This window comes from Diceros bicornis, chromosome 3 (assembly GCF_020826845.1).
Source record: "Diceros bicornis minor isolate mBicDic1 chromosome 3, mDicBic1.mat.cur, whole genome shotgun sequence".
Classification (NCBI taxonomy): Eukaryota; Metazoa; Chordata; class Mammalia; order Perissodactyla; family Rhinocerotidae; genus Diceros; species Diceros bicornis.
The window spans coordinates 67,028,706-67,054,961 of record NC_080742.1 but is presented as its reverse complement, the minus strand read 5'-3'; the positions used below and the strand labels follow the sequence as shown (position 1 = coordinate 67,054,961).

The window sequence follows — 26,256 nt, the reverse complement described above, 5'->3', positions numbered from 1 at the left end:
AAGATACTAAATAGAATCGTCAAGATATTTAATTAGAATAAGCCAAGCTGAAAATAATATTATTTTCTGCCTTCTCCACTCCCTCCATCCCCATCCACCCTTTCTCTCTTGTGAAAAGGAGTTAGAGGTTTTTAGAAAGAAACACAAAGGTAAAAGTAAAGATGATATAAGCAAAATAAAATTTCTTCTGGGGAAGAGGGTTAGGACCCTTCAGAACAGTGTACAGTTAATACATAGATCTAGAGACTAAAGTAGAAAAAGTACCTTAAAGGAAATGCTCATCTAGAGTGAATATTTTCTGATGGTAGATTTCAGTTATAGCATTGTCCCACACTGTGTGGAGAACCTAGAGTTTGCAACACATGGTGGTTACAAGATAGATGAAGTGAAACACAAAGTAAGAAAAAAACACAGTCAAGAGTGAATCAAGTCCAACTCAATTAATAGTTGGGAAGCAACTCCAAAGGTTTTTCCTCCAGAGAATGGAGTCAGTTGATTCATATTTGTATATAGATATAAGACATGTTTTTTTTCCTAATAATGGGAGCTGGAGTTAAATTTTATTATCCTTGTAAGCATATAATAAATAAGAAAGAATGCCCTACTTGGAATCAAAAAATGGGAAATAGAGGTCACTATTTTGCCTGTGTGGTTGTGAGCAAGTCTGACAACCTGTCTGAGCTTCAGTTTCTTCATCTATAAAATGAAGATAAAAGTCCTTACTCCAATCATTGGAAAGTTTGATTCAACTTGTGACTGTAGCTACTATTATTTTGCATTCTGGGGCTTTCAACTAGTCCATGAAGTCCTGTGATCAACCTCCTCAATGAATTAATGTTTCATGGCTATGTACTTTCTATAACCATAAAAAATTTAAAACAGAAGTATGTTTCTTTGATTCTAAAGGAACATTGTTCTTCAGTGACAAGGGGAAAGTGAAACTACAGCAGCTGTGTAACTGAAGGCCTTTCCTACGTGAAGGCACAATTACTTGAAGAATTTGATTTATGTAAATAATGTAATAACGGGTGAATTTAAAACATAGGGAGCAAAAAATAATCATATTTACTAGTTAAGTAGAACAAAGAAAATATAAATATTATCCTCTTTTTTCCAGAAATACTAGTAATGTCTACAAAAATTGAGTGATAGAAATGTACTTATGAAACAAAGCCATTTTCTGCAGTTTGTCAATCAAAATGAATAATTTCAAAGTCTCATTTTCAATTAGATTATTTTAATATTTAACTACCTAAAATGCCCCAATCATATTCTTTAGAAAATGGTTAGACTAGAATACTGCAGTTCTAATGATGACATTTTATTATGATAAAAATGACTTTATTAATTGATGATCATATATCAACTCATAAAGTAGATAAAGGATCTAAAAACTTTTTAAGCCTAAGATGATTTAAACATTTGAATTCTTTAGAATTTTTTTTCAGGAATAAACCTTTATGATCCCTTTATTCTTACAAAAATATATAAATTTACTTGTTATAAATTCAACTACATCAAGTGGTCTGTGAGTATCTTTAACAAGGTCTGCCTAAGTTGGCTGTGTATTGATATTATCCCAAATCTTACCATTAAGATACAATAAAAGTGAAAAATATAATGCATTTGGAGCAGAATTGTACAAGAGATGACAAGGATTATAGGGAGGTTTGGATTTTTTGTCCCAGATGTTCCTATTTATGGCTTTGGATCTATTTTAGAACACATAAAATGAAAAAAAATGCATTGATGACTTTCCAAGATATTTGAAATATGACCTTTTAAAGAAGTCAGTCTTATTTCTCCTTTATTCTCTGCATTCTTGAAAGAACATTCACAACTTCATAATGAAAATGATATCAAAAGGTCACTATACTGAGGATGAAAAATAGTACATTTAAGCATTACATGAGAGCTTTAAGTTGAAAGTAACTGTGAAGTGTAAAGCATCGTCGAAATACAATTGTTGATTTCTGAAGCAGGATGTCTTTTGCTTTATAAAAGTTTTCTTAATAAATATTAATGTTTAAGCTTTAATGCAGTCAGATAAACATTTTTTTAAAAAAAATTTAAGACTTTTTACTGAATCTAGCATAAATAATTAACTTATACATTTCCACATTTACAGAATCAATTTAATTGTGTAATAAACTTCTAAAAAGCATATAAACTGTAATATTAGTTTATTTAAATACAGCCATAAACATAAATATGTCTAATAATATCGAAATATAATGTTACACCTGGACAATTCCTTCTTCTTAAAGGAAAAATACATCTTTAATTCATTCAATTGTTTTGTTGAATTAGAAAGAACATTTTCTCATTTCATTATTTCTCCAAGAGATAGCATATGCTCAATTTGAATTTTAATTTTTGATACATTATAATTTTTGAAAATAAAATACACTTAAATATTGCACTGAAGTTTTAAAAAATACTTGTGGAGGCCCAATTGAGTTTTTATTTATGATATTGGTAAGATTAAACAAGATAATATATGCAAAGCCTATAGCATAGTCCTTTCTGCAGGCTGTCCACTTAATAAACAAAAAGAGGTACGAAATCTATTATCCCAAAATCTAAGGCTAGATGTGTTTCAGAATTCTCAATATTTCAAATTTTGGTAGGTAATATTGTACACATGCTATTTATTCCTTGACACCCCCAGAGAGGCCCCAGACAGCATCTTGTAATCAAACCCATTAATAGATCTGCAGCAATGCATGTGAATAGCTGCTATAAGTGGTATAAAGAAAGACTATAAATAGCTTTACTTCATTTCAGGTCAGATTTTGCCATCAAATGAATTTGTGCCAAACATAAAAACTTTTGATTTTCAGAGTTTCTTGGATTTTCGAATTGCAGTTATGAGGTTAAGAACAGATAATATGAGAGTTGTAATGCAGTTCGACTAGAAAAATAAGGCTTTACCTATATCAAAGGGTCAAATGCATAATTTTGGGAACAGGGTAAGCTAATAATTATTTAATTAAGGAGGATTTACCTAAAGGTGTAACACACACAAACTTCAAATAAACATTTTGCAAAATATGTGAAAAAAAAAATCAGTGGAACCCAGGGGAAAAATAGAGTTTAGAACTAGAATAGATTGCCCTATGTGTAATTAGAACTTGGGAGTCCACCACGTTCAGTTCTAGGCCCTCTCATCTTCTAATTCTGTACACCCTCCAACGACCATCTCATCAGTTATCACTTAAGTGTAAATGTCATATGAATTTTATCCACAGTCCATACCTTACTTCCGAGTTCTAGACCCATATATTCAGCTGCTTACTTCACACACCCTCTTGGACACCTTCAAAACATCACAAACTCAATGTGTTCAAAACCAAACTTGTGATTCTCTCCTTCCCCAAAATCCCAATCTTCTCTGTGAAGAGCATCACTATCTATTCAGTCACATAAGCTAGAAATTCGGGCATCATTTCTTAATCCATTTCTAAGCATCTCTCAAATCCAACTGCTTGTTTCCATGTGACTACCTCACCCTTGTCACAGGATCCTAGTTCAAGCAGCCTTTTTTCTTTCCTGGATTCTCATTTTACCCATCTAAAATTCATCCAGCTGAACTACTACTGTCCCCTTCCTTGTGATAAAGAGAATGAGACACTTTTATATACCCAAAGGATTGCATGGACTGGCCCTACTGGCCCCCCTGCTCCATACCACACCATAATCTCTCTGCTCTAGTCCCATCACCTCCTTTCAGTGCATTTTTCTCATCTTGCTTCCTCCCACCAGGGTCTTCGCACATGCTGCTCCATCTCCCTGGAATGCTTTTTATACTCTTCCTCTAGTTACTTCCTACTCATCCTCCAGATCCAGCCCTACCCTTCAGCCTTTCTTCAGGGAAGTTGTGCCTAACTTCTGTCTGGATAATCTTTTTCTACATGCTCACAGTGGTGTGTATCCCTCCTTCCTATCACTTACAGCGCTTGAAAATTACTCATTTGTGTGACTGTTTGATTAAAAGCTGTCTCTTCCACCCGTCCGTAAGCTGCATGCGGGGAGGGACCATGTTTCACTTTGCTCACCATTGTTACCCACACAAGTGGCTAGTGTACATAGACACACATGTATCGATTAAGTGAATCAATCAGTGAAATTAGTAGCAGAAACTGACTGCCATTTGAATGACTTGTTCCCATTTTATCTAGATCTTTCTGCTTGGTTTCATGACACCTTTTACTTTCACAGAGTTTATCACATCGTGTTGTAATCATATGGTTAATTATCTTTCTCTCCTAATAGACTGTGAACTCTTTGAATGCCTGTTTTGTTCATAATTATATCCCCAGAGCTTATTACAGTAGCATAAAAGCTGATGTGTAGAAGGCTTTCAAAAATATTTATAGACTTAATGAATGCTAAACCTGCGAATGCAATGTCAAATATATTTTAAAGTATTATGACTTAAGTTATCTGCATGTTTCATTTGAACTTATTTTGGTTCTTGATTATGTTGCCAGTTGACTTTAGCATGTATGTGGCTGTTGTGTTGTTTTGAAGCCAACATGAGATGGCCAATCTCTGATGTGATTCTTAATTGATATTTATGGCTCAAAAATTCCAAATACACAGATTTTAAAAAACACATCAGACTAAACAAGCCCTGGTTATTACTGGCATTTGTTTTAATTCTTTTAAAGGTATAAAATGGTAATTTTCCTGAGATACTAACATAAAACAAATTAATGCAAGTATAAATGGAGCTAGATGGAGTTGTAAGGGAAGCTTAGACTTTATAGTATAAATATGAGTGCTCATGGAGTGCAAGCATTTTCACTGCTAGAACACTGTTGAATTAGGAAAATTCTGCTTTATAATATGCATGCCTCTTTAAGTCTCTTAAGAGTGAGTCTCTCCTCTAAGAGACACCATTGGAATTATCCAAATTCAAATAATTGAGACTGAAGGAATATGTTACAATCACATTTTATATTCTTATCCATTAAATGGCTTTGGATTATATAATACTCTGCTGAAATATGCTGACAGTTGTTCAGAAACCTAAGCAAAACTTTTGATGAACTGGCCCTACTTTGTTCAGTAGTTACATCTCAATCAGACCAGCTCGACTGTATAATTTTAGGTTTAGTCAAGATGAGATTTATGGGTATATCATATCCAAAGACTGCTGTGAAGAAAGTAAGATTTGAAGAAATGAGTTATTAATCTTTGCTACAGAACATTAACAAGTGTCATGTGGCTTTTATGAGTAGGTATCTGGGAGGTAGTTGATTTGTGAGCCCCCCAAAATAGATTTCTTCTTATATACCTCTGATATTAGGAACATAATTAATAGTTACCTATTACTCACTTGTGAAGTCTAAGTTTTTACTTCGTTTATTAAACTCATGCTTAGTACAAAATTAACAAAATGAAATAAGGACCATCATGTTGTAGTGAATGAGATTGTCTGTCTTGCTTTTTGATGAGTGTGTGTGTTTGTGCGTGTGTGTGTGTTTGGTGAGAGTCTATGTGTTTTTATTTGCTATCACCAGGTAATATATTTAGAATAGATCTATTTCTTATTTAATATTACTTCTGTTTCTCTCCTCCCAGATAGTCTAAACATGCTTATTAGGTAGGCACCCATGTTTGCCTGATTGATTTGTTTGGCTAGTCAAATTAACGGTGATAAAAAGTCTTGTTATTGACACAATTGCTTGTGCAATGTTTTCCATCACTTTTTAGTTTTGAATTTCAAAAGACCCGTACCCAGAAGGTGTTTCATCTTCTCCCAGGTTCCGTGCCCTCAGTTTAGATAGGTGGTCTCCAGGTGGATGGTGACACATGCGTCACAGACCTGCTTTCTGGAGAGGAATGACTTTCTCTTGTGACTGGCTTTAAAACAAAGAGCAAACTCTCATTAAATGTTTGCTGAGTGAACACTGAAGCAATTAGCTGAGGGCGTTCACCATTATTTTATGATTTTTCTATAAAAAGATAACATTTTTGAAGAAGCTAATGTATATATATATCTATATATGCCTGAATAAATGTGAATTGTTTAAAAGTATTTATATGATGTGTAGCAATATTTAAGGAGATATGATACAAGTAGACAATGTTATAGATAGAGAATCACAGGGTTGGTGAAGTCTTTCAAAGTTTTTTTGGTACGGCTACCCATTTGTTTCTAAAGTTTCCTCATACAATATACTCTCCTGTTGTTATCCATTAGATAGGATCTAAAACCCATGTAAGAACTAGGTCAAAAGACTATAGCACAGAACACTAAGAAGTAAATTGGGGGGATGAACTCATGTATCTAGGAGCATCATTTGAAAACCACTGTGTATAAATAGAAATGACTCCTTGTGGGACACAGAAAGCTCTTCCAGCCAGAGCTGCTTGGCTGGCCTGCATTACTCCACAGCTCTTCTACCTACCAAGAGATTTTAAATCCAAATGCAAATAGGGCCACATAACTTTTTGTTAATCTTAATTAATTTCTAACTAAATATTTGCTGATTTATAGAGTTTAAAACTCCCAAGACTGATTTAAACTTGAGGATTTAAAAATAAATCATCAGAAATCAAATACCCTAAATCATCATCTGTTGTTTCAACTGCTATTGTCAGAGAATGAGATCTGACTTTTTTCTATGACATTAGGCTGCTTTCTCAGGGATCGCCATCAATTCTCTCAACAGTCAGGATCCCTGCATCTATTCTAGTCTAAAAACAGGAATTGAAAAAGGAAAAAAATAGAAACCGCAGATTACATACGTTTTGTATTTGCGACTGTGACTCCCCAGTGATGACGTTTTCCGCAACCAAGAGGATGCTTTTTTTTCTTCCCGACCAACTCCTTCCCTTCAGCTCGTACTTGCAGGAATTTTTGTGACTCAAATTTTTAAAAAAATACTTCAGTTTACCCATTAAGCACATTACCCTGGTTCGCTTGTTAATGGATCTAGCATTTTCATAGTTTACCAATACATATATTTCTAATTTTTTATAAGACCCACGTCTCTTTACTGGAATATGAGAATTTAACTACATTTGAAACATATTTCAAAAAAATAGACTTTTTAAGCTAAGTTTTTCATTTTTGTAACTCTAAATGATGGAACTATTTTTTTTAAACAACGTAATTTCTATACAAAGCCTAGTTTGAGACAATTGATGGTGGGGTAATGATCTAACCAGGTGGTCCAAATATGGCATCTGCAGTATAAATTGGTTTGGAAAACAGTGTTCTGCCCTGTCTAGGTGCTATCTAAGGGTCAAGTCAGATCAATACAAAGTTATATATTTGGGTTTTTCACTTGAGCTGATTCGTATTATACTTTGGGCCTTTGATCAAAAATAAACATAGAGGATGTTATGGTGCATGGCCTAGAGTATCCCCTTCATGACTGAACCCCGTTCCCTCCCCCGACCCTGCTTTCCTCACTTTGCTTTGGCCCAGGTTCTGAAAGCAGCACCCCCCCCCATTCCCCCGATAAACCTCCTGCAGGCAAGTCTCAGAGTATGTTTCCCGGCTAACCCAATTTAAGACAATAAATATTTTTTTAAAACACGAGGAATTTCACTGCATATTTTGCAAAAGCTGCTATTGGAATTTTGTTCAATATATCATTTAAGTCCTCCATGAAAAAATCTAGTTTATAACTTCTCAGATATTATTCTTAAAAATATTTGTATCTCTTCAGAACCTGTATGATTTAATTACTTAATAAGAAGTATGTATTAGGTTGAACCATAAGGAACTGACATTTTGTAGACCAAAAATGGCCAAAAGTCTGCAATTTTATAAGATTCCACCTAAGAATCTTTTTATTTTCCTTTTCCTTGGCTGCCAGGATGCTCATGGGTAAATTTTTTGTACTTGATTATAAAATTAACCTTCCACCTACATTTTCTGGTGTAAATACCTCTCACCACATTCATATCTCATATTTATTTACAATATTTTGGAAAATAGGGAACTATAAGTAAATAAATTCTTTTAAGTGAAATAAAACAGATTTCTGCACATAGACAAAACTTTGGACAAAAACCAACCATCATTATTTTTAGTTTGCAATAGCAGTATGTCAGAGTGATAATGTTGAGACATAATTCAGAGTTCTGGAGATATGATTTATCTATTGTTTTCCATAGCAAAATTTCCCGACATCTGGATGGTCTTAATCTCTTGACAGCCCAATGAACCAAATCACAATCTATAGCTGCTCCAGCCTTCTAGGTGAAGACTTCAGTATTCTGATTATGGTTTACCTGCTCAAGTAGATTCCCAGAGCTCTCTGTGGTTGCCATAGTTACTCATACACTATACCTTAATGACTCATTATTTCATTCATTCATTGAACACGTATGAACACATATTTTAAAATGCCTGCTGTGTGTGCCCTACTCTGGGTTATGTATAGAAAGTATGGCAAAAAAAAAAAAAAAAGTATTGCAGTACGGCAGCCAGCGAGATAGACACAGTCCTTGCCCTTGGAGATCTCATATTTTTCTTCCCTGTCTAGACTCTTTGAAGGCAGACAAGGTGGTTAGTTCCCTTCCACCTTCAGTTCACCACTCAGTGCACACACACTTGGCACTCAAAAAATATTTCTTGAATAAGTGAATAAATGAACAATGGCAACTTATAATTTTGTTTACTTCACCCAACCACATACTGGACCTTCAGTAAAACAAATCCAATAGATAGTTTTATGGTTGTGTCTTCAGACCCTAGGCAATTTAAAAGTATCTTAAAATTGGCTGCACATGGTTTAACTGGTGTTATACACTTAGCTGTCTCCATTGTTCTGATGTCAGTCCATGATTGGAAAAGACAGAGATTTTCTGGGGAGTGGTTTAATCACATTCCATTGAATCTTCCCCTGCTCTCTAAGCTTTTAGACTCTTATGCTTACTTTACAGATGTTGTATAGGTAGGATCCAAGACAGTCCCCCCCGCCTGCTAAACCTTTGTGATTCCCTATAAATAACTGATAATTTAGGCAGAATTAGAGTTGGTTCCATTTTATATTTTATTCTGTGTCTGTATAGGGTGGTATCAAGAGGAGATGGTAGTCTTGCTTGGAGAAAGAAAAAATATCTGTGAGTTCCTTTTCATGACTAACATTTCTGACTGTTTCCCAGCTTCTCGTCTCCTTTCCTTTTGATCTTTTCATTTGAGATTTCCTTCCTTTTGCCACCCTATGCAGGACCATCTCTTTCCAACACCTGATTTATAACCATCTTCTCTTCCAATTAGTTTTTAAAAATCATGCTTTCTATGGCACTTTTAATTCATTGTATACATGACTGAGGTTTTGCTTTGTATTCCAGTCATTTCAGTCAGGAGGCAATATTGTACAGTGTTTAGGGAGGCAGGCTTTGCATTCCACTTCCATCCCTCCCTAGCAGAGTGATAACAGGCACGTCCTTTAACCTCTCTAAGTCTCCATGGCTTCATCTCTATGGTGCAATGGAGATACTAATGATACTTATCTCCTAAGGCTGTAACAAGGGTTAAATGAACCACTGTATGTAATTGCTTAGCACAGTGCCTGGTATCTGTTGCATATTACTATTATCATTATTATTGTTTTTGCTGTAGTTGATATTAACCTTGCCCAACTAGATCATAAACGCCCAGAGCCCTGGGATCACATTTCCGACTTCTCTTGTACTCTTGATGTGACACAACATGCAATAAGTACTCTAATGGCTTTTAGAGTCAATGGATGAAAAGTGGAAAATGAATCAGTCAATGAATGTTGTAAATTCCAATTCAACGTACTTTTCTTAGAACAAGAGATATTTTCCATTTGTAGGTATACAGTGTTCTTTAGCATTCAGTTACATTGTTTGAAAGATCATTCAGATTTGTGAATCTGGAAATGCTATTTATAATGTACATTTTGTAAATGTATACAGATTAAGAAGGATTAACTTAAAACTGGAGGATAATCTAAATAGCTACCCTAAAAAAATTACCACTGGCATTTTAATGAAATGTTATTCTACAACTTTAAAGCTCAAAGCAATATAATTAGTAATATGTGTAATCTTTATTACCAATCTTAATCTTTTTTATATGACTGAAAAATTATTTTATGGTAGTACAATTAAAATAATGCTAAAAATGTCAGCATAACAGAATTAAACTAAAGTAACTACTACAATATTGTACCCCAAACCAGCTAATTTAAATGCAAAATACTCTGTAAAGGCTATTTATCTGGGGTAATGCATGTTAAGGGATTTAAGGAGTAGTTTATGTAACTGATATAAAAGGAAAAATAAGCGCTGTACAGCAATCTTTACTATTGTTTAACATGAGGGAAGTATTAAATAGGTTAATATATAGGCCACTTGAGGAAAATGTATTAGAAGCCAAATCCTAGCATAGTAAATATAAAGAGAACTGGCAGGCAATACTACTTTCAGAGGTTTTTAATACGAAAGCTTGAAATGTTTAAAATTGTTCTTATACAAATAAATCGTTAACTGTGATAACTAGATTGAAGATGGCCAGAACTTTAAGTTTATGTTTTGAAAAAAGGATTTCAAAATACTGGACAGTTTAGTTAGCACATGACCCTGGTTAGATCTTTCTCTGACTATTTCTTTCTGTCATTTCACAATGACTCTACCAAATTATTATTATTATAAAGTAAGAATATGGAAGGGTTTAAAAATAAGCTCAGTATAGAAATCTTGGAAAACATAGAAAAGTGAAAAAAAAATCGCCTAAATTTTCACCACCCATAAAGCATCACACTTAATATTAATATATTAATTAACATGCTAATATTAATTAATTAATTAATATATTAATATATATTTCTAGTTTCTGCTCCTTCAAGGATAATTTTTTAAAATTCTTGGTAAAAAATAGTAGTGATTATATCCCACGGAATATTTATATGTAATATAAAGGAATCCAAGAAATACGTAATCACTAGTAATAGTGAATCGGCTGTATTTTTCTTATGTTATTTTACGCCTCTCAAAATGTATTGCTGTTTATATATTTTTTCCAAATTTTGTTTCAGTGGCATGTTATTTTGGGGGCTATTCCTAAAAATTTGGTTAGCATTTAAAATACTTTAGTAAAGTTTAAATTACTTCTTAAAAATTATCATCCATTAATATCTTATGTAAATTATGACAGAAGCATAGACTGTAAATTTGAGAGAAACTAGACATTATAGTGTGTTTATTGTCATAATTCAATTGTTGAAAGTGGAACTCTGATTTACCAGATGATGCTACACGTTGCATTTGTTTGTTTTCTGTTTTGTAGGTCTCAGCACACTTGGAAAGTCCTGCGAGGACTCAGCTACAGAAAGTCCAGAGGCAGCAAGTAAAACCCTTCATGACCCTTGACCACCAGATTGTCAACCAGACTCTTAAACGGTCACACCCTCCAACCCCAAGCAGTGCACTTCTGGTACAGCAGGGACACCCGTCGCCCGAGAGTGACACTGGCTTCACTGGAAATCCGCTCACAAAGTTGCTAAGTCTTAGGAAAGAAGATGACAATGCGGAATGGCATGTATGTCTAATAGCTGCTTATAAAAATATATAATCAGTTTTTGGAAAAAAAACACTATTAAAGAAATTGAAGTTGACATTTTTATAGTACACATTCCAAATGCAAATTCAGTTCACAAATGGGTTGTCTTTATTAATTTTTAATAATTAATAATACCTATATTAATTACTATGCATAATAAAATATAACAATCCATTTTTAGTATTCATTTCAGTTATGTATTAATGTGAGTCAAATGGCCTCTAACATTAAGAGACATCTGATGTTAAGAAGATTTAGCTTTAATTGTAAAGATTTTCTGGTAACTTTAGTTAAAATATTTATCGATAGTTATATTATCTTAGATACCCATTAAAATAAAACAGGCAGAAGTTGTTTAAATAGCAGTAAATACGTGCCCTAGAAATGTTCATTAGAATAAGACTATAGTCTTCTTGCCCTTAATATTTTATGGAATTATATCTGGATTTTTTACTATCAATTATCTATTCATTTATTTCTATTTTCAACTAATACTTGCCTACCATTTACTAAATAATGGAAATTTACAGGTGTTGAGGATGTAAAACGAATAAGAGTGTCTATCCTAGTGGAGTTTATGATGATTTGCTTGTAAATGCACCTTTAAAAAATACTGAAATATGAATAGAACTGGGAATAACTAGAACTGAGAAAAAGATTTCCTTTAATTTCTCAATGCAGAAAAACTACATTAATAACTGAGATTTCTTGTCTTGTCTTTTTCTTTTTTTCCATTTGATTTGTTAGATGGAGCCATGGTCCTCTGATCTCCCAGGTTTAATCTCCCAATCTACATTTCTGGTGCTTATTACTGATTTCAGGTCGCTGCTTTTTAGCTATTAAGTCTGTAGCCTCCAGGTACAAAAGAGTAATGCTCAGTATCCCATTAGTTGAATTCCAAATGATAGAGGAAGTTTCTTTTTTTACAAATTTTATGTTAGTCTGGAAAAGGGAAAAGAACAAGGATCTGTTAGATTGTTTAATGAAATATAAAACAACCACAAAGAAGGACTTGAAATCCAAATCTGAGCATAAATCTCTACGTGAGTTTTGCTTAAATTTTTCAGTAGTGGATATATAAAGAATTTTTCACACACAAAAAGATGAATATAGAACTAGGTTCTCTCTTCATTCTATGAGGATCATAAAAATATATTTAGGATAAAAATCATCTGCACAGTAAATATTAGAGCTCACCCAATACAATTTATCTTAGAACCACCTTCTTCCAAAGTTCACTTTATTGTGTGGGAGATTGATTTCTAAAGGGAAAAAAATCCCAAATGATATACATTTGCCACTGAATTCTAGGCAAAACCCAGAAAATGATCTTATTGTGTATCTTATGAAATATGTTTTCTAAAAAATAAGAAAGAATAAGTAACATATATCAGTTTTTTCGATTTTTCTTAGTAAATATTTTTATTCCTAAGGCACACAGTTTACCTTTTCCTTTATAATAAATTTGTGCATTATAAAGGAAATTTACGTGATCTTAGTGGTCCTTCAAGTGGTATCAGTCAAAGGGAGTTGCATGGCTGGGAAAGGTTGAAATCCCCAAGAGGTATAGTGGGCTAGGAGCAATGTACACACTGACTACACACAAAATTTTTTCCACTTTTTTTTTTTTTTTTTTTCGTGAGGAGATCAGCCCTGAGCTAACATCCGCCAATCCTCCTCTTTTTTTTTGCTGAGGAAGACGGCCCTGGGCTAACATCGGTGCCCATCTTCCTCCACTTTATATGGGACGCCGCCACAGCATGGCTTACCAAGCAGTGCGTCGGTGCGCGCCCGGGATCCGAACCAGCGAACCCCGGGCCGCCGCAGCGGAGCGCGCGCACTTAACCGCTTGCGCCACCGGGCCGGCCCTTAACCATTGTACTTTAAACTATGTATGTAGAAGTCTCTTCCATCATTAATGTCCATTTAATCATAATTTTATTGTCAGTTATATTTTTAATCAGTGTGTGTTCACTTTGAATTTGACTTATCGAGTGCACATTTTCACGTACTGCCATCATTCACAGTCTTGTTATCTTTAATAGCTAGGGTGTATCCTAAGTTCTTGCAATTTCCTAGTATTCTCTGATTGGTGCTAGGAGTCCACGACACAAAGCAGAAGGTGTGCGGTCTTTAAGGTCAGACAGCAGGAGATTAGAACCACTACTTGCCAGCTGTGTGGTCTCAACCCTTATGCTCTCTCACCAACAATTCTACACCTTGAAGAGTTGTTTTGATGCTTCCATTTTTAAAGTTCCTCATACAAGGACAGAGTGGGGGCTCAGGAGATGGTGGCAGTTGCCATCTTTTGGTGTTTCTTTCTACTAAGCTTGTCCTCCCGTGACAGCAGGGAACATTGCGTTAATTCAAAGAAGATCCCAGAAATCGTGGCTGCCACAGAGTAAGTCTGTGAGAACATCTTTAGATTCAGTATTTAGAGGTTGGAATTAGGAGTAACTTGGTGATTAAAGGTCTCCAAGACAACAAAATATAAAATCAAAAGAAACACTTAATAGCATGTGTCTTTCTGGGATAAAATCCAAATTTGTACTCATGGCACACAGGACCCTTCTACACCTAACCCTCGCCTCCTGACCCAAACTTATCATTTGGCATCCCCAGGTTGCTCTGTGCTTTAGCCATAGGAGTTCACTAGTAATTCTCATGGTGGCCAGGTTCTCTCTTCTTATATCCTTTCTTTATCAACTACTCATTCAATCTCTACCATTCGTCTAGATAATTCCAACTCACTCTTCAAAATTCATTTCAGGTTTCTTATCTAAGGTGCTTTTCCTGGTGGTTCTCTGTGTGGATTAGGTGCCTATTCTCTGACTTTACATGGTAACACCTATATCATATGGATAGAAATTGTACTTATAGCATTTTCATAGCTCATGATACATTTTAATTATTTATTGTCTTATTTTTCTTATCCACTGTACCCTCTAGGAGCTCCAAGTTGAGGGGAGGAGAAAAAAAGTAAGCAAATAATTATAATATTATGTAGAAAGGGCAATGGGATAATAGGAGCACAGAAGTGCTGTTCTTATCAGAAGTATATCAATAGTAAGACTTCGAGGATGATGGCTAGTAGGGCATTTGGCCAGGTGAGATAGCATAAGCAAAGAATAGAGATGGGAAACAGCATGAGGTGAGCAAAAATGAGAGGCAGATGGTGGTAAAAGGTGACACCAGAGAAGTAGGTAATAGACAAATCACAGAAAGGCTGACACTCCATGTTAAGCAATATCAAATCCTTGAAGGGCTTTCTCTTGTGAGGGCTGGGGTGGCATAATCAGATTTGACTTTAATATCGCTCTGTCAGCTATGTGGTGGAAAAAGCCTTGAGGGAGGGCAGGTTATTTCCATAACACAGTGAGAGATGATGGAGTTGATTAGAACACGTTAGAGCTGAGGTATCTGTGAGAGCATCATACGGAGATGTTGGTTTGCCTTGAGGAGAAAGAATCTAGACCAGAGGAAGAGATTTGAGAGTTGTCAGCATGTAGGTGGTACTAGAAAACTTGAATGAGAAAGAGAGCTGGAGAACATGAATATAGAGAAGAGAGTGGTGAGCCAAGGGTAGGATTGAGGAGATCACCAACATTTAAGGGGTAGTCAGAGGAGAGGGGCCGTGAAGGTAAAGTATAAAGATAACCAGGAGAGTGTGGTGTCCCTGAAGCCAAAGATAGAGTTAGTTTAAAAATGGAGGGAATGATCCACACGCTCAAATGTAGCAGCTGAGTCCAATAAAATATGGACTGATAAATATCTATTGAATTTGGCAGTCAAAGAAAATAGCAACAAAAGGAATTTTGGTAGGATGGTTGGCAGAAAGCATTCTACCTTGAATTCAGAGTTAACAGGAGGTGAAGAGATTAAACTCCTGGTATGTTTGGGATGGTTGGGCAGAAAGATACTAGGGCAAAGGCATAGAGGGTCATAAAGTGAAAATTGTTCAGTTGATCTGCTACAGCGTCTAGACTGGATCTAAAGGAAGATTGCATCTAATGAGTGAGATAATGGAATTTAAGATTTCAGAAATGAAGCAGTTTAGAGGATGAGAAGACCCAAGGCATGGGCTGGAGAATAGGTAAAGAAAAGGCTAAATTCAGATTCATGATTTTGAGAGGGCTGAGCTAAAATATTCAGCATTATTTTGCCATACAATGCTGACTGTTGTTGCTGTAGACGTTTTTAGGTGCAATGTGCATTCCTTTGTCCTTGAACCTCATCCTCTCTATGCCTATTATCTCCATTTTGATTTTAGTCAAAAGAATTTATTCCTTCTTTGTATTTCATTTCATTTATCACTCTGAAGTACTTATTACGCTGACTTGTAATTCTTTTGTCTAATCTTTTAATTCTGTTTCATTTGATATAAAATGTTGTGTTTGTTGTCTTTTTTAAAGTAACAACTGGATTCTGTAGTGATTAATTATGAAGATTCCTGGAAGCTGTGAAGCAAATTTTAAATCTTAAAATCAATTTAGGATAATGGAAGAACCAATATCTTCAATAAATTAGAGAAAAATATAGTCTTGTATGTAGACGACAGAAACGAGGGATGGAGGTGTTGAAGGCAAAAGCAGAGCCTCCAAGAAGGATGAACATTCATATATAGGAAAGAAAGATTTCCTTCTGGAAGAGGAGAAACCTAAGCATGTTTATAGGCAAGAGGGAAAAATTAGAGATTCAAAAGACTGGATCATTTGTAATGTAAGCTTCCAGAAAGAAAAGGATAAATGACTTATGTGTAATTTTACTGAAACTATCAGAAGTACCCCAAAGAAAAGCATTTACCATAAATTATGCATAATTAGTATCCTTCTTCCCTTCGGTCTTCTTCACATCTGTTCAGTGTAAATTTGTTGTCCATTTAATGGCGGAATGTGAATGAAAGAAATATTGTGAAATTAAAATTTGAGTTTAGTAACAATCAATAATGTACTTTAAAACCTTCAGAGACTGGACAAACCAAAAGATACAAAGCATGCATATGTATTATCCTAGATCCTTTAAAGATCTCTCAATGCACACAGAATTACATCTAAAGTCCAGACCACGGCCTCTGGCTACACTTTTGGATATGGTACCCACTAGCCACATGTGGCTCTTTCAATTTAATTTTAAATTAATTCAAATTCAACGCAATCTTCAAAAATTGAATGAAAGAAAAAATTTAGTTCCTCAGTTATACTAGCTACATTTCAAGTGCTCAGTAGCCATATGTGGTAAGTTGCTACTGTATTGAATAGTGCAGACATAGGATGTTCCCATTATTGCAGAAATTTTTGTTGGACTCCATTGGTCCAAAGGGTTGTACAATGTAAGTTCCTTGCTTACTTTTCAGCTTTATCTCAAATCTTTCTTGCCCTTGCTCACTCCGCTCCATTCCCATTGGCCCTCTTACTCTTTCTCGTACACTCTGAGTTTGTTCCTACCTTACAGTCTTATTTTTTGCTTCCTTTCCAAGGACTATCCTTCTCCATGTTATTCATGTCTCTGTTCAAATATTGGTAAATCCTTTTCTGACCATTTTCTAAAATAACACTCATTCCCATTAAACTCTATCCACCTACCTGCTTTAATTTCTTCAGACCACTGTTTGTTATGAAGCTGTTTATTGTCTATTTCCTCAATAGAGTTTGAGCTCCATGAGGGCAGAGACTTTGTGCTGTTTGCTTTTATAGCTCCAGTACCTACAACAAGGTCTTGCAACAAATATCGCTCAATAAATATTGTTAAATTAATATATGAATAGTGTTCCAATTTTTTTGGCATATCACCTTTGGAAGTATCTTTGTAGAAGTCTTTGAACATTTGATTTTATAAGGTTCTCAGAAATCTTGCTTAGAAAATAACATTAACATAATCATAAAATAATTTTATATCTCTTCCAGAATTTACTACTGGCTGTTTCTGCACATCTTGGGAAATTCAGAGTACTACAGTTATATAAATTCAACATTCTCATGATCTTTGAGTTTACATCATATTTAAAATTTCACTACAGAGAATATGATGGGAGAGAAGAGAGCTAGAGCTAGAGAGAAGAAAAGGGGGGCAAGCATGCTATTTTAAAAATGTAAGGTTTTTAAATCTCCTCCAGCTAATGTACAGAAAAGAAGGAAGACTATTTTAGAAAGGAGTTGAGAAAGGGAGTAGAAAGCTGATTTAAATTAGGACTACAGAGCCAGATTTCCAGGATTTCAATCCTGCCTCTGTTACTCACTAGCTATATAATCTGGAGCAAGTTATTGGACTTCTTTTTCTCTGAGTCTCCTCATCTGTGCAATGGAGATAATGATGGTATCCACCTCATAGGATTGTTGTGAAGAGTAAATGAGCTGATGTATGCAGAGCACATAGAACAGTGCCTGGCACATCTCCTGCACTGTTACTTTTAATGTTTCAAGTGTCTATGATTATCATTGTTGTTGTTATTATTGCTGTTATTGTTATTGGTCATTAGGGAAAGTTGGATAATATGTTTACATGTAGTTGTATCCATGTGGACTAATCAGCTAAAGTTCAACCACTGATGTTTGGATATCTACCTGTAAGATGCAATCAGAACATTTTAAAAGAAAAATAAGTTTGTAGGAAGTCATCTCTCTACATGTTAAGTACATGGGCTCTGGCTTGAGGTACATCGTGGTAACCACTTGGTTTATATAGATACTGACTTCCAAGGGACCAGCCCAGGGTAATGTGCCCAGCCACCACCTGTCAGCGGTGGAAGCAAATGCAAGGAAAAGCAGCACAGGGCAAAGGGTGTCAGGATTACTTCATTTTAAGTTCTAAAATATTCTGGGTTTTGATACACCTATAACCTTAATTTATACATGCTAAAAAATACTTTTAAAGATTGCTGAAATTTTTCTTTCTAAATTCAGGCTGAAGTACAACCTTTATCATTACGTGCAGTATTCTAAATGTATTATATTTTGCTAGATGGAGGACGTTATTGAGGATATAATCGGTATGGAATCAAGTTTTAAAGAGGAAGGAACAGACTCTCCTCTGCTAATGCAAAGAACAGTAAGTGTTTCCAGACCTGAGGAGGTCAATTAGAACGAAATACATAATAGTTTCTGATGATAAAAAAGAAATTTATTTGATTAGCAAATGGTGCTTTCTTCTGTACGTTTGGAACAGACACAAGATCACAGAGGAATATTAGAAAATATTTATTGGTGCAGGAAAAAGATTCTATAATGTTATTGAGGAAGATAGATGATAGGGCTTGTACTATCCTATCTATCTATCATCTATCTATCTACCTACCTACCTTCCTACCTACCTATCTATCTATCACAGATTCCTGGGATATTATGTAATGAAGGGATGATATCTCCTATTTGATTGCTGTTGTCTTCTCATTGTTCATTTGTTAATTACTAAAAATGTTATCTGTAAAGGGTGTGCAAGCTCTTTCCACACATTTTGAAGAGTTATTTTGGGTTTGTTTGTTTATGGTTTTAGATCTTTTAGAAAACATGAGAAAAAATATGAAAGATTATAATTGAATTGCTACTTTAAACATTTCACTTAAAGAAAGTGAATTCTGAATATAATGCATAGTGTGGATACTTTTTATCAGCAAATCAATGGGCAGGTCTATGTTAATGATGGACCTCTTAAATTTAAGACCTTAAGAAAAAATTGGAGAAAGCACCCCTTTTTTCTTTATTAATTCCCAAATAGACTATCTAAAAAGAGAAATATCTCTTTCTTCCACTTCTATGGTATGCAGGACCTCTACTTTATAACGAGTCACTAATACTGGTATTATCTGACAAAGATCAAATGAGGTTTAAAACTTTGTGTTTTATACAGATTTTTTGTTTAGAAGGGAGCGACAATTCTTTCTACCTCTTGTCTTCAGATTTCAAGCAGTATAGTGAGATGAAATCTAACCAATTTTCTAGATAAATATGTTATTAATGCTAATTTCTGCCTGTCTAATTTCATAGCATGAGTATACAATTTTCTTAACCGGTATTCAACTTCTGGGTTTGAGGAAATGACATTAATTTCCCACAATCTTCTCTCTCTTGAATGTGGTACTTACTTCATTGAAATTATATATTGAAACGTTCTCTTTGTCAGATTATCTTACTTGTTTTGTAGAGGCTGTATAGAATGGCTTACTCAGTACAAATTGGTGGCAATAGCCATCCTGAATTTGCTTTTGATATACAGAATGTACTTTTAAAAAGATAGATACTACTGGCCTATCTGTAGCTATATAAAGAAATACCTGCTGTTGACCCATTAGCAATCATTGATCAATCTAGATCTACATATAAAACCAAGCAGTTCAATTAACCAAATATTTATTATGTGCAAAGCATAATACATACACCATAGGAAACTAAAAATTGAGACACAATTCACATGTCATGAGGCCACTTGACAGTGGGGCAGGGCAGTGAGGCCCACCTGAGAGGCAGGAGGGAAAGAGTGCGGATCTTGGTGTTAAACCCAGGTCCTAATCTAGACACTGGGTAAGTCACTTAAACTCTCTTTGCTTTGCTTTCTTCTGCATTAAGAGAATAATAAAAATATTAGTCTCCAAGGCTGTTTTTATATTAAATCTTGCTAGACTACAGGTGTATATTTTAAATGCTCGTCAGAGAGTTGCTCTGGAGTTTGAGGGAGAAACCATGTTAAATTGAGATTTTTTGGGAAATGCTTTATGAAGAGATGATGTTTGAAATATAGTTATGAAAGGTGGTTAAGATTTTAAGAGGAAGATATGAAGGCAGAAAAGTAGCAAGTCAAGAGAACAACATAAGAAAAGGCAGCAGTGAGATAAAAAGAGAATATATCAGAATGGCTGGTAGAACAGAGGTAGGAAAATATATAAAAAACTATTAAAGAAAAGAATTTTTATAGTTCATGTGGATAAAAATAAAGACCTGTTTGATTCAGAGGAATGCTTTGAGTAAGCACATTAGCTAGGGAACTTTTGGCTGCAGATGGCGGAACCTGGCTCATTTGGGGCTTAAGAATGAAAGGAATTTGTTGGTTCACGTCATCTAAAAATTCCTAAGTAATATTGTATGTAGACATTCCTCCATAAAACTTTGCTTTTGTTTTCTTCTGTGCTGGCTTTACTCTCAGCTGCTGAGCAGACGCTATCGTAGCATATTCCTAGCTGTGCACACAGTTCTTTCTTGCTAACACAGTTTTTTTTTTCAGACATTCACTCCTTCACAAGAAGGAGGAAGTTTCTGATTAATTTAAGCCAACCCTGGTGGCCCCATTTCCCTCATCAGAGATTGTTTTAAGCATGCGCTTGTCTTGCAATTCTGGCATGTTGAGCAGGTTACTGGGGCCTTCCAGGAATTTTCTTCAGTCTTTAAAAGAAACCCAAGAAAGAGAAGATTTTTGCCTCTCCATGATGTTGTAAGACAATGTGACTTATGTAGTCATTTTGTGGCTCAGAAGGTAAATAAACTAAGGAGAAACAAAAGAAAAGGAAAGGAAAAGCCAAGAGAAATGCAAAGAAATGCTGCTTATATGCCCCTGGAGAATTCTTTACCTATGGATTTCACATTATGTAAATTTTTTTTCCTTTATTTTATAAGCTAGTTGTGTCAGGATTTTTTGATTGTCATAACCAAATGCATCCCAATGAATACATTTGGCCAGGCTTGTCAACCTAAGAGAAGGACAGCTTCCTTTTCTCCTTAGTTCCAGTTCAATTCCTGGGATAATTCTTATTGGAGCAAGTTCTGTCATATATCTATCCCTAAGCTGATTTCTCTGGGTCTTGGGCCCACCCTAGAGCTGTGGATTGAGCAGCCCTACACAACAAATTACCTAGACTAAGAGTGAGAACCAGGAGAATAGGCATTTTTACCAAAATAAATGTGAATGAATTCTAGAGACGCTCAACAAACAGATACCCATTATGGTAAGCTTCAAAAGTGAGAATATTTATCAATAGTAGTAATTATTATTGATTTCTCACCTCTATATGGCAGGTACTTTTCTAATTATTTTACATATATTTTCTCTTGTTCTCAGAGAAATATGTGAAGTCTCAGGGGCGATCTATTGGGTGGGCTATTAGTCACTTTGGGGCTCCCTGGCTGTAGCCTAAGCAGAAAACCTTGGATGTCACTTAGCTAAGATTTATCCAAGGACCACTGCACATAGGCTTAACTAAATGTCATGTTATAACTTCTGTGGGTGGGAAACTTGGAAGCTGCTGAGGGGAAGCTTGGACCACTTGTGATGGTTCTTCAAATTTATCCAGGTTGAGTGAAGTAGTTCAAGGTTTTCATGGACCAATTTAGCCCAGGTATTTCTGACCCAGAAGTGACTGTTCAGTGATTAGTGACTAGACTCTGAATAGTTAAGCAGAAGCTACCTCTCAATTCTATTTGATCAAGAGAGTTAGTCACCTGTCAATTAGCTCTTACTGCAACAACTGTGTAAACTGGACTGAAAAGAGCCCAAGTGCAAGGAATATTCAGCCCAATCGGTCATTCTTTCGTTAACACCTCGACCTCTCAGTTTCTCAATCTCTTTAATGTCAATGATATTTTTCTCCTCCCTATTTAGTCATCTCCTCACATGATGATATCTTAGATCTTGTTATCGCCAATTCCTCTATCTCATAACATTTTTATTTCACACATTTTGACCATTATATTCTATTTTTTCGGTGTACCCGCACTAGTGCTCTTACTTCACCAATTGTTCAAACTTGTGGAGACTCCAAATCAATGGACTCTATCAATGTTTTCAGTGGCTATTACTTCCCACTCACAACATATTGGAAATTTATTCCTTAACCTGTCTAATGTCCTTGGTCAAACACTATAACTAATTTTCTTGCAAACAGTCTTAGCATGTCCCCATTTTCCTTCATTTTACTTTCCCAGCAAAACCGCAACCCAACTCATTTCTCATCTCACTCTGCATCTTAACCCAAGCAGCTGAGGGGCTAATATTTCACCACATTAGTCATTATACTCAACTCAAATATATCACCAAAATTTCACAGGGGCTTTCACTACTACCAGACAAATACTACAACTATTCCCTAGTGAAAAGTCCCATTAATTGAGACAACTCTTTTATACTTTCTCTCCTCAAATTTCCATAATTCCCCATCCATTCTCCATTCCTCAGCTGATTTCTCTTTCACAGCATATTTTAGAGAGAAAATATATGCAATCAGATTAGGATTTACGCATTAGCTTTGGTTCACCAATTCTACTAAACCACTTGCATCTATTTTCATTTTTTTCTGCCATCCCTTCTATTACAATAGAATAATTGTCCCAGCCCATAATTTAAAGCCAGCCTCACCACTTGTGTCCTGGATCCCACTCATTCTTACCTTCCCAAGGAATTTCCTTCTCTAAGTAGCTCTTTCTTTTCATATATAATCGGCATATTCTGATCTATTGGATTATTAATATCAGCATTACATTAGTCTTTAATAACACTCCCTGAAAATCAAAACAAACCAAATTCCTTTTGAACACATTTCCTTTCTAACTACCATGTCATTTCACAACTCCCTTACCCACCTAAAACTCACTACTTCCATTTTCGCCCTGCCTCCATTTCCTCACCTCCCATTCTCTACTCTCTAATAGAGCTTTTGTCTTCATAATTCTAAAAGAGCTCTTAAAACCAACCAATGCAGAAGCCAATAGTAAATTCTCCCTTCTCATCTGACTTGGCTTTTCAGTGGCATTTGCCATGGTAGACCACTCCCTCCTTCTTGAAGCACAATATGGGCTTCTGGGCACCATACTTTCTGTTTTTCCACCCACCTTGCAGGTTCTTTCTCCTCTAAAACAGATGTCTAAATGCTAAAATGTCCCAAGGCTCAGTCTTCAGCTGTCTTTTCTCGTGTATCTATATACCTTATAGGTGATCCCAACCCATCTCCAGCTGGACATCTCCTCTATATGCCAGACTCAAATATCCTGCTGCTTACTTGACATGTTTTGTGCTTTTAACAGACGTCTCAAACTTACAATGACTAAAAAAAAGCTTTTGCACCCCCGTCCCAAATCTGCTTTTGGTTCATCTAGAACCAAAAAAGAGTCATTTTTCTCTTCTCTTTCTTACTTGCATACCCCCACATCTATCAGTATGCCCTTTTAATCAGCAGCCAAGATTTCCTGAATCTCACGGCTTCGTTATCATCTCCTCTACTAAAACTCTTTTCCAGGCTACCATCATCTCTCACTTGAACTTCAGAAACAGGCTCCAATCTAACTTCCCTGCTACTTCTTGCCCCCTTACAGCTGTTCTTCACACAGCAGCCAGATGATCTTCACAAAGCAAAAATCAGATCCTGTTTCTCCTTGCTTAACATTCTATTCACTTCCTGAAATCCTCAGAAAGTAATCCAGACACTTTACCATAGTCAGCACTTCCCTTTAACTTTAATCTCTGGCCTTGATAGCCTTCTTCCTGCTCCTTGAACATGACACGCATATTATCACGGTAGGTCCATTAAACTTCCTTTTTTGGGGTTGGAATACTTTTGTCTCAGATCTTTGCATGACTGCCTCTTTATGCTTCTTTAGTCAGTTATCACCTTGTCAGAGAGCCTTCCACAATCTCCTTTGCTAAAAGACCCCCCGATCACTCCCTAAATCAAAGTCTTATGATTAGAGTAACAAAAATCATCTTATTTATTATTTTATTTATCTATTTGTTGTGTACTCCTATCCCTAAAATGTAAACTCCTTGAAGATAGTGATTTTGTCCGTCTTGTTCACTGCTGTGTCCTGGAGCCCAGAACAGTGACCTGTTCATTATTCTGTTCTCTCGCCCAGCACAATCCCCAGCACATGATAGGTGCTCAGCAAATGCATATTCGAGAAATAATCTAAAATTCACACATGATATCGAAAGAAATTTTCCCATTATACATTACTATTTAGGATTTTTTTAACAGCAGCAGTAAGGATAAGAACAATGATAATAGTAGCTACTATGCCTTGGATACTTGCTACATGACGAGGATTGTGCAAAACACTTTTTGTGAAAAATTTAATCACCACAACCAACCTATGAGATAGAGACTATTACCACCTGTTGTCATTTTACAAATGAGGAAAGAGGCTTAGACACGTTCAGTAACTTACTCAAGTTCATACAGTTAGTGAGTTGCAGGGTAGGAGTTTGAATCCAGTCCTGTATGACACTGAATGCAACAATCCTACCCACGCTGCTGTGCCAGCAGCCTAAGAAGGAAGCCATTTATAGAACTGTGGAATCTTAGAATCTGAAGGGACCTTAGGCTGATCCTCTGTCCCACTCAAGCTGAATAATTGTTTAGCCTCTGAGTTTAGATCTGTCTCCCTATAATTTCCACCCATTGGTATTAGTTTGACCCCTTCATTTCAGAACTGTGGTTGTGCATAGTAACTCATTCTTTTATCATAGACGGGTATTTTTCAACCAGGTGCCTAAATGCTGGTGGCATTTGGCAATCTCAGTAAACTATTATAGTTCAAGACCATTCCAGAGACGAGGACTGAGTAAATATTAACAAACCCCTGTGCTTGGTTGGAGCTTGAAAGGACTACACAACTTCAACAAGAAAGCTTTTGTCAATCACAGTCTAGACGAGATTAGTCTTAAAGTCCAAGGAAGAAACAAAGTTCACCTTAGTGCAGAAGTTTCTGCATGACTCTCTTGGTTATTGTTTACAAGTTTAAGGAAAAGAAAATGATGAAGGAGAAAGAGAAAACCATTGCTATTGTGAAGGTTATAGACACTTCCAAGTTAAAACTGGTGAGCAAGTGCATTTTGGAATTCTTTCAATGTTTAGAGATAAAACCACCTTAAATACTGAATTTAAACTTTATAAGCTAGTAGTCAATAAAATAAGATATGTAGAAATTGAGCTTTGAAACGCATAATATATAATCTGCTGTATTGACAAGCTTGTTCACCTACAAGATAGTTTTTGTGCTCTGACTATAGTAAAAATATTTTTATAGTCTATTTAGTGAAAACATTGTTAAAAATAATGTTTTATTGTGACTTTTTAATCAAAAAGTGAGGATTCCACTGATTATTTGTTGCAGTGTTTACATTAAATTAATAACTGTTTTTATTAATTTAGTACTAAATAGGTCATATGCATATAAAGTGTGTGATGCACAAGTATTTGTAAGTTACCATTCTATGTTTTGTATTTTATCTTTTCTATTCGAGTTATAAGCCAGCTGCCAAGGACAAGGGATCTCCCACTCCCACTCAATGCATTATTTTTATTCATTCATAATATAACAATAATAATAATAATAATAATAATAATAACTCAGAGGGACTTCTCTGTTCAATGTTTGTCATTCAAAACCCATAGCCATGCTTTAGCAAATAAGATAAAGTCAGAGGGAGATCAACTGTGTGTGTCCTAAAACTGGAAAAATCTAGTTTATTGCATTTAAATGAATAAATACACAAAGGAAAGAAATAATGTTTTAAATACCACTTTATTGTGTATGCATACATTGTGTGGTATATGTTCCCCACAGTGCTCACTCTTTACGCCTGAAGTTTATCTTCTTTTTATGTCTACGGTTATTCTGTCTAATAGTCTCATGCTCATTTTTACCATTTGAGGTTCATAATGAAAGACTTCTCAAAAAGCAAAATACAAATCCAAACAACTCAAAATTTCCCCTCAGTTTCCCATG

The 26,256-nt window shown here is 35.3% G+C and overlaps 1 protein-coding gene across 3 annotated transcripts in view; it reads left to right on the top strand.

Annotated features, from left to right (window-relative positions):
• The window catches only part of TFEC (transcription factor EC), a 70,379-nt gene that overhangs the window by 16,029 nt on the left and 28,094 nt on the right, over positions 1–26,256 (top strand). For 2 of the 3 annotated variants that reach the window (XM_058528711.1, XM_058528693.1), the window contains exons 2-3: positions 11,285–11,536; positions 18,515–18,601. In XM_058528711.1, coding sequence (XP_058384694.1) covers positions 11,357–11,536; positions 18,515–18,601 — 267 coding nt within the window. In that variant the 5' untranslated portion in view covers positions 11,285–11,356. The remainder of the gene's footprint in view (positions 1–11,284; positions 11,537–18,514; positions 18,602–26,256) is intronic. The other variant, XM_058528702.1, reaches the window with a different exon arrangement.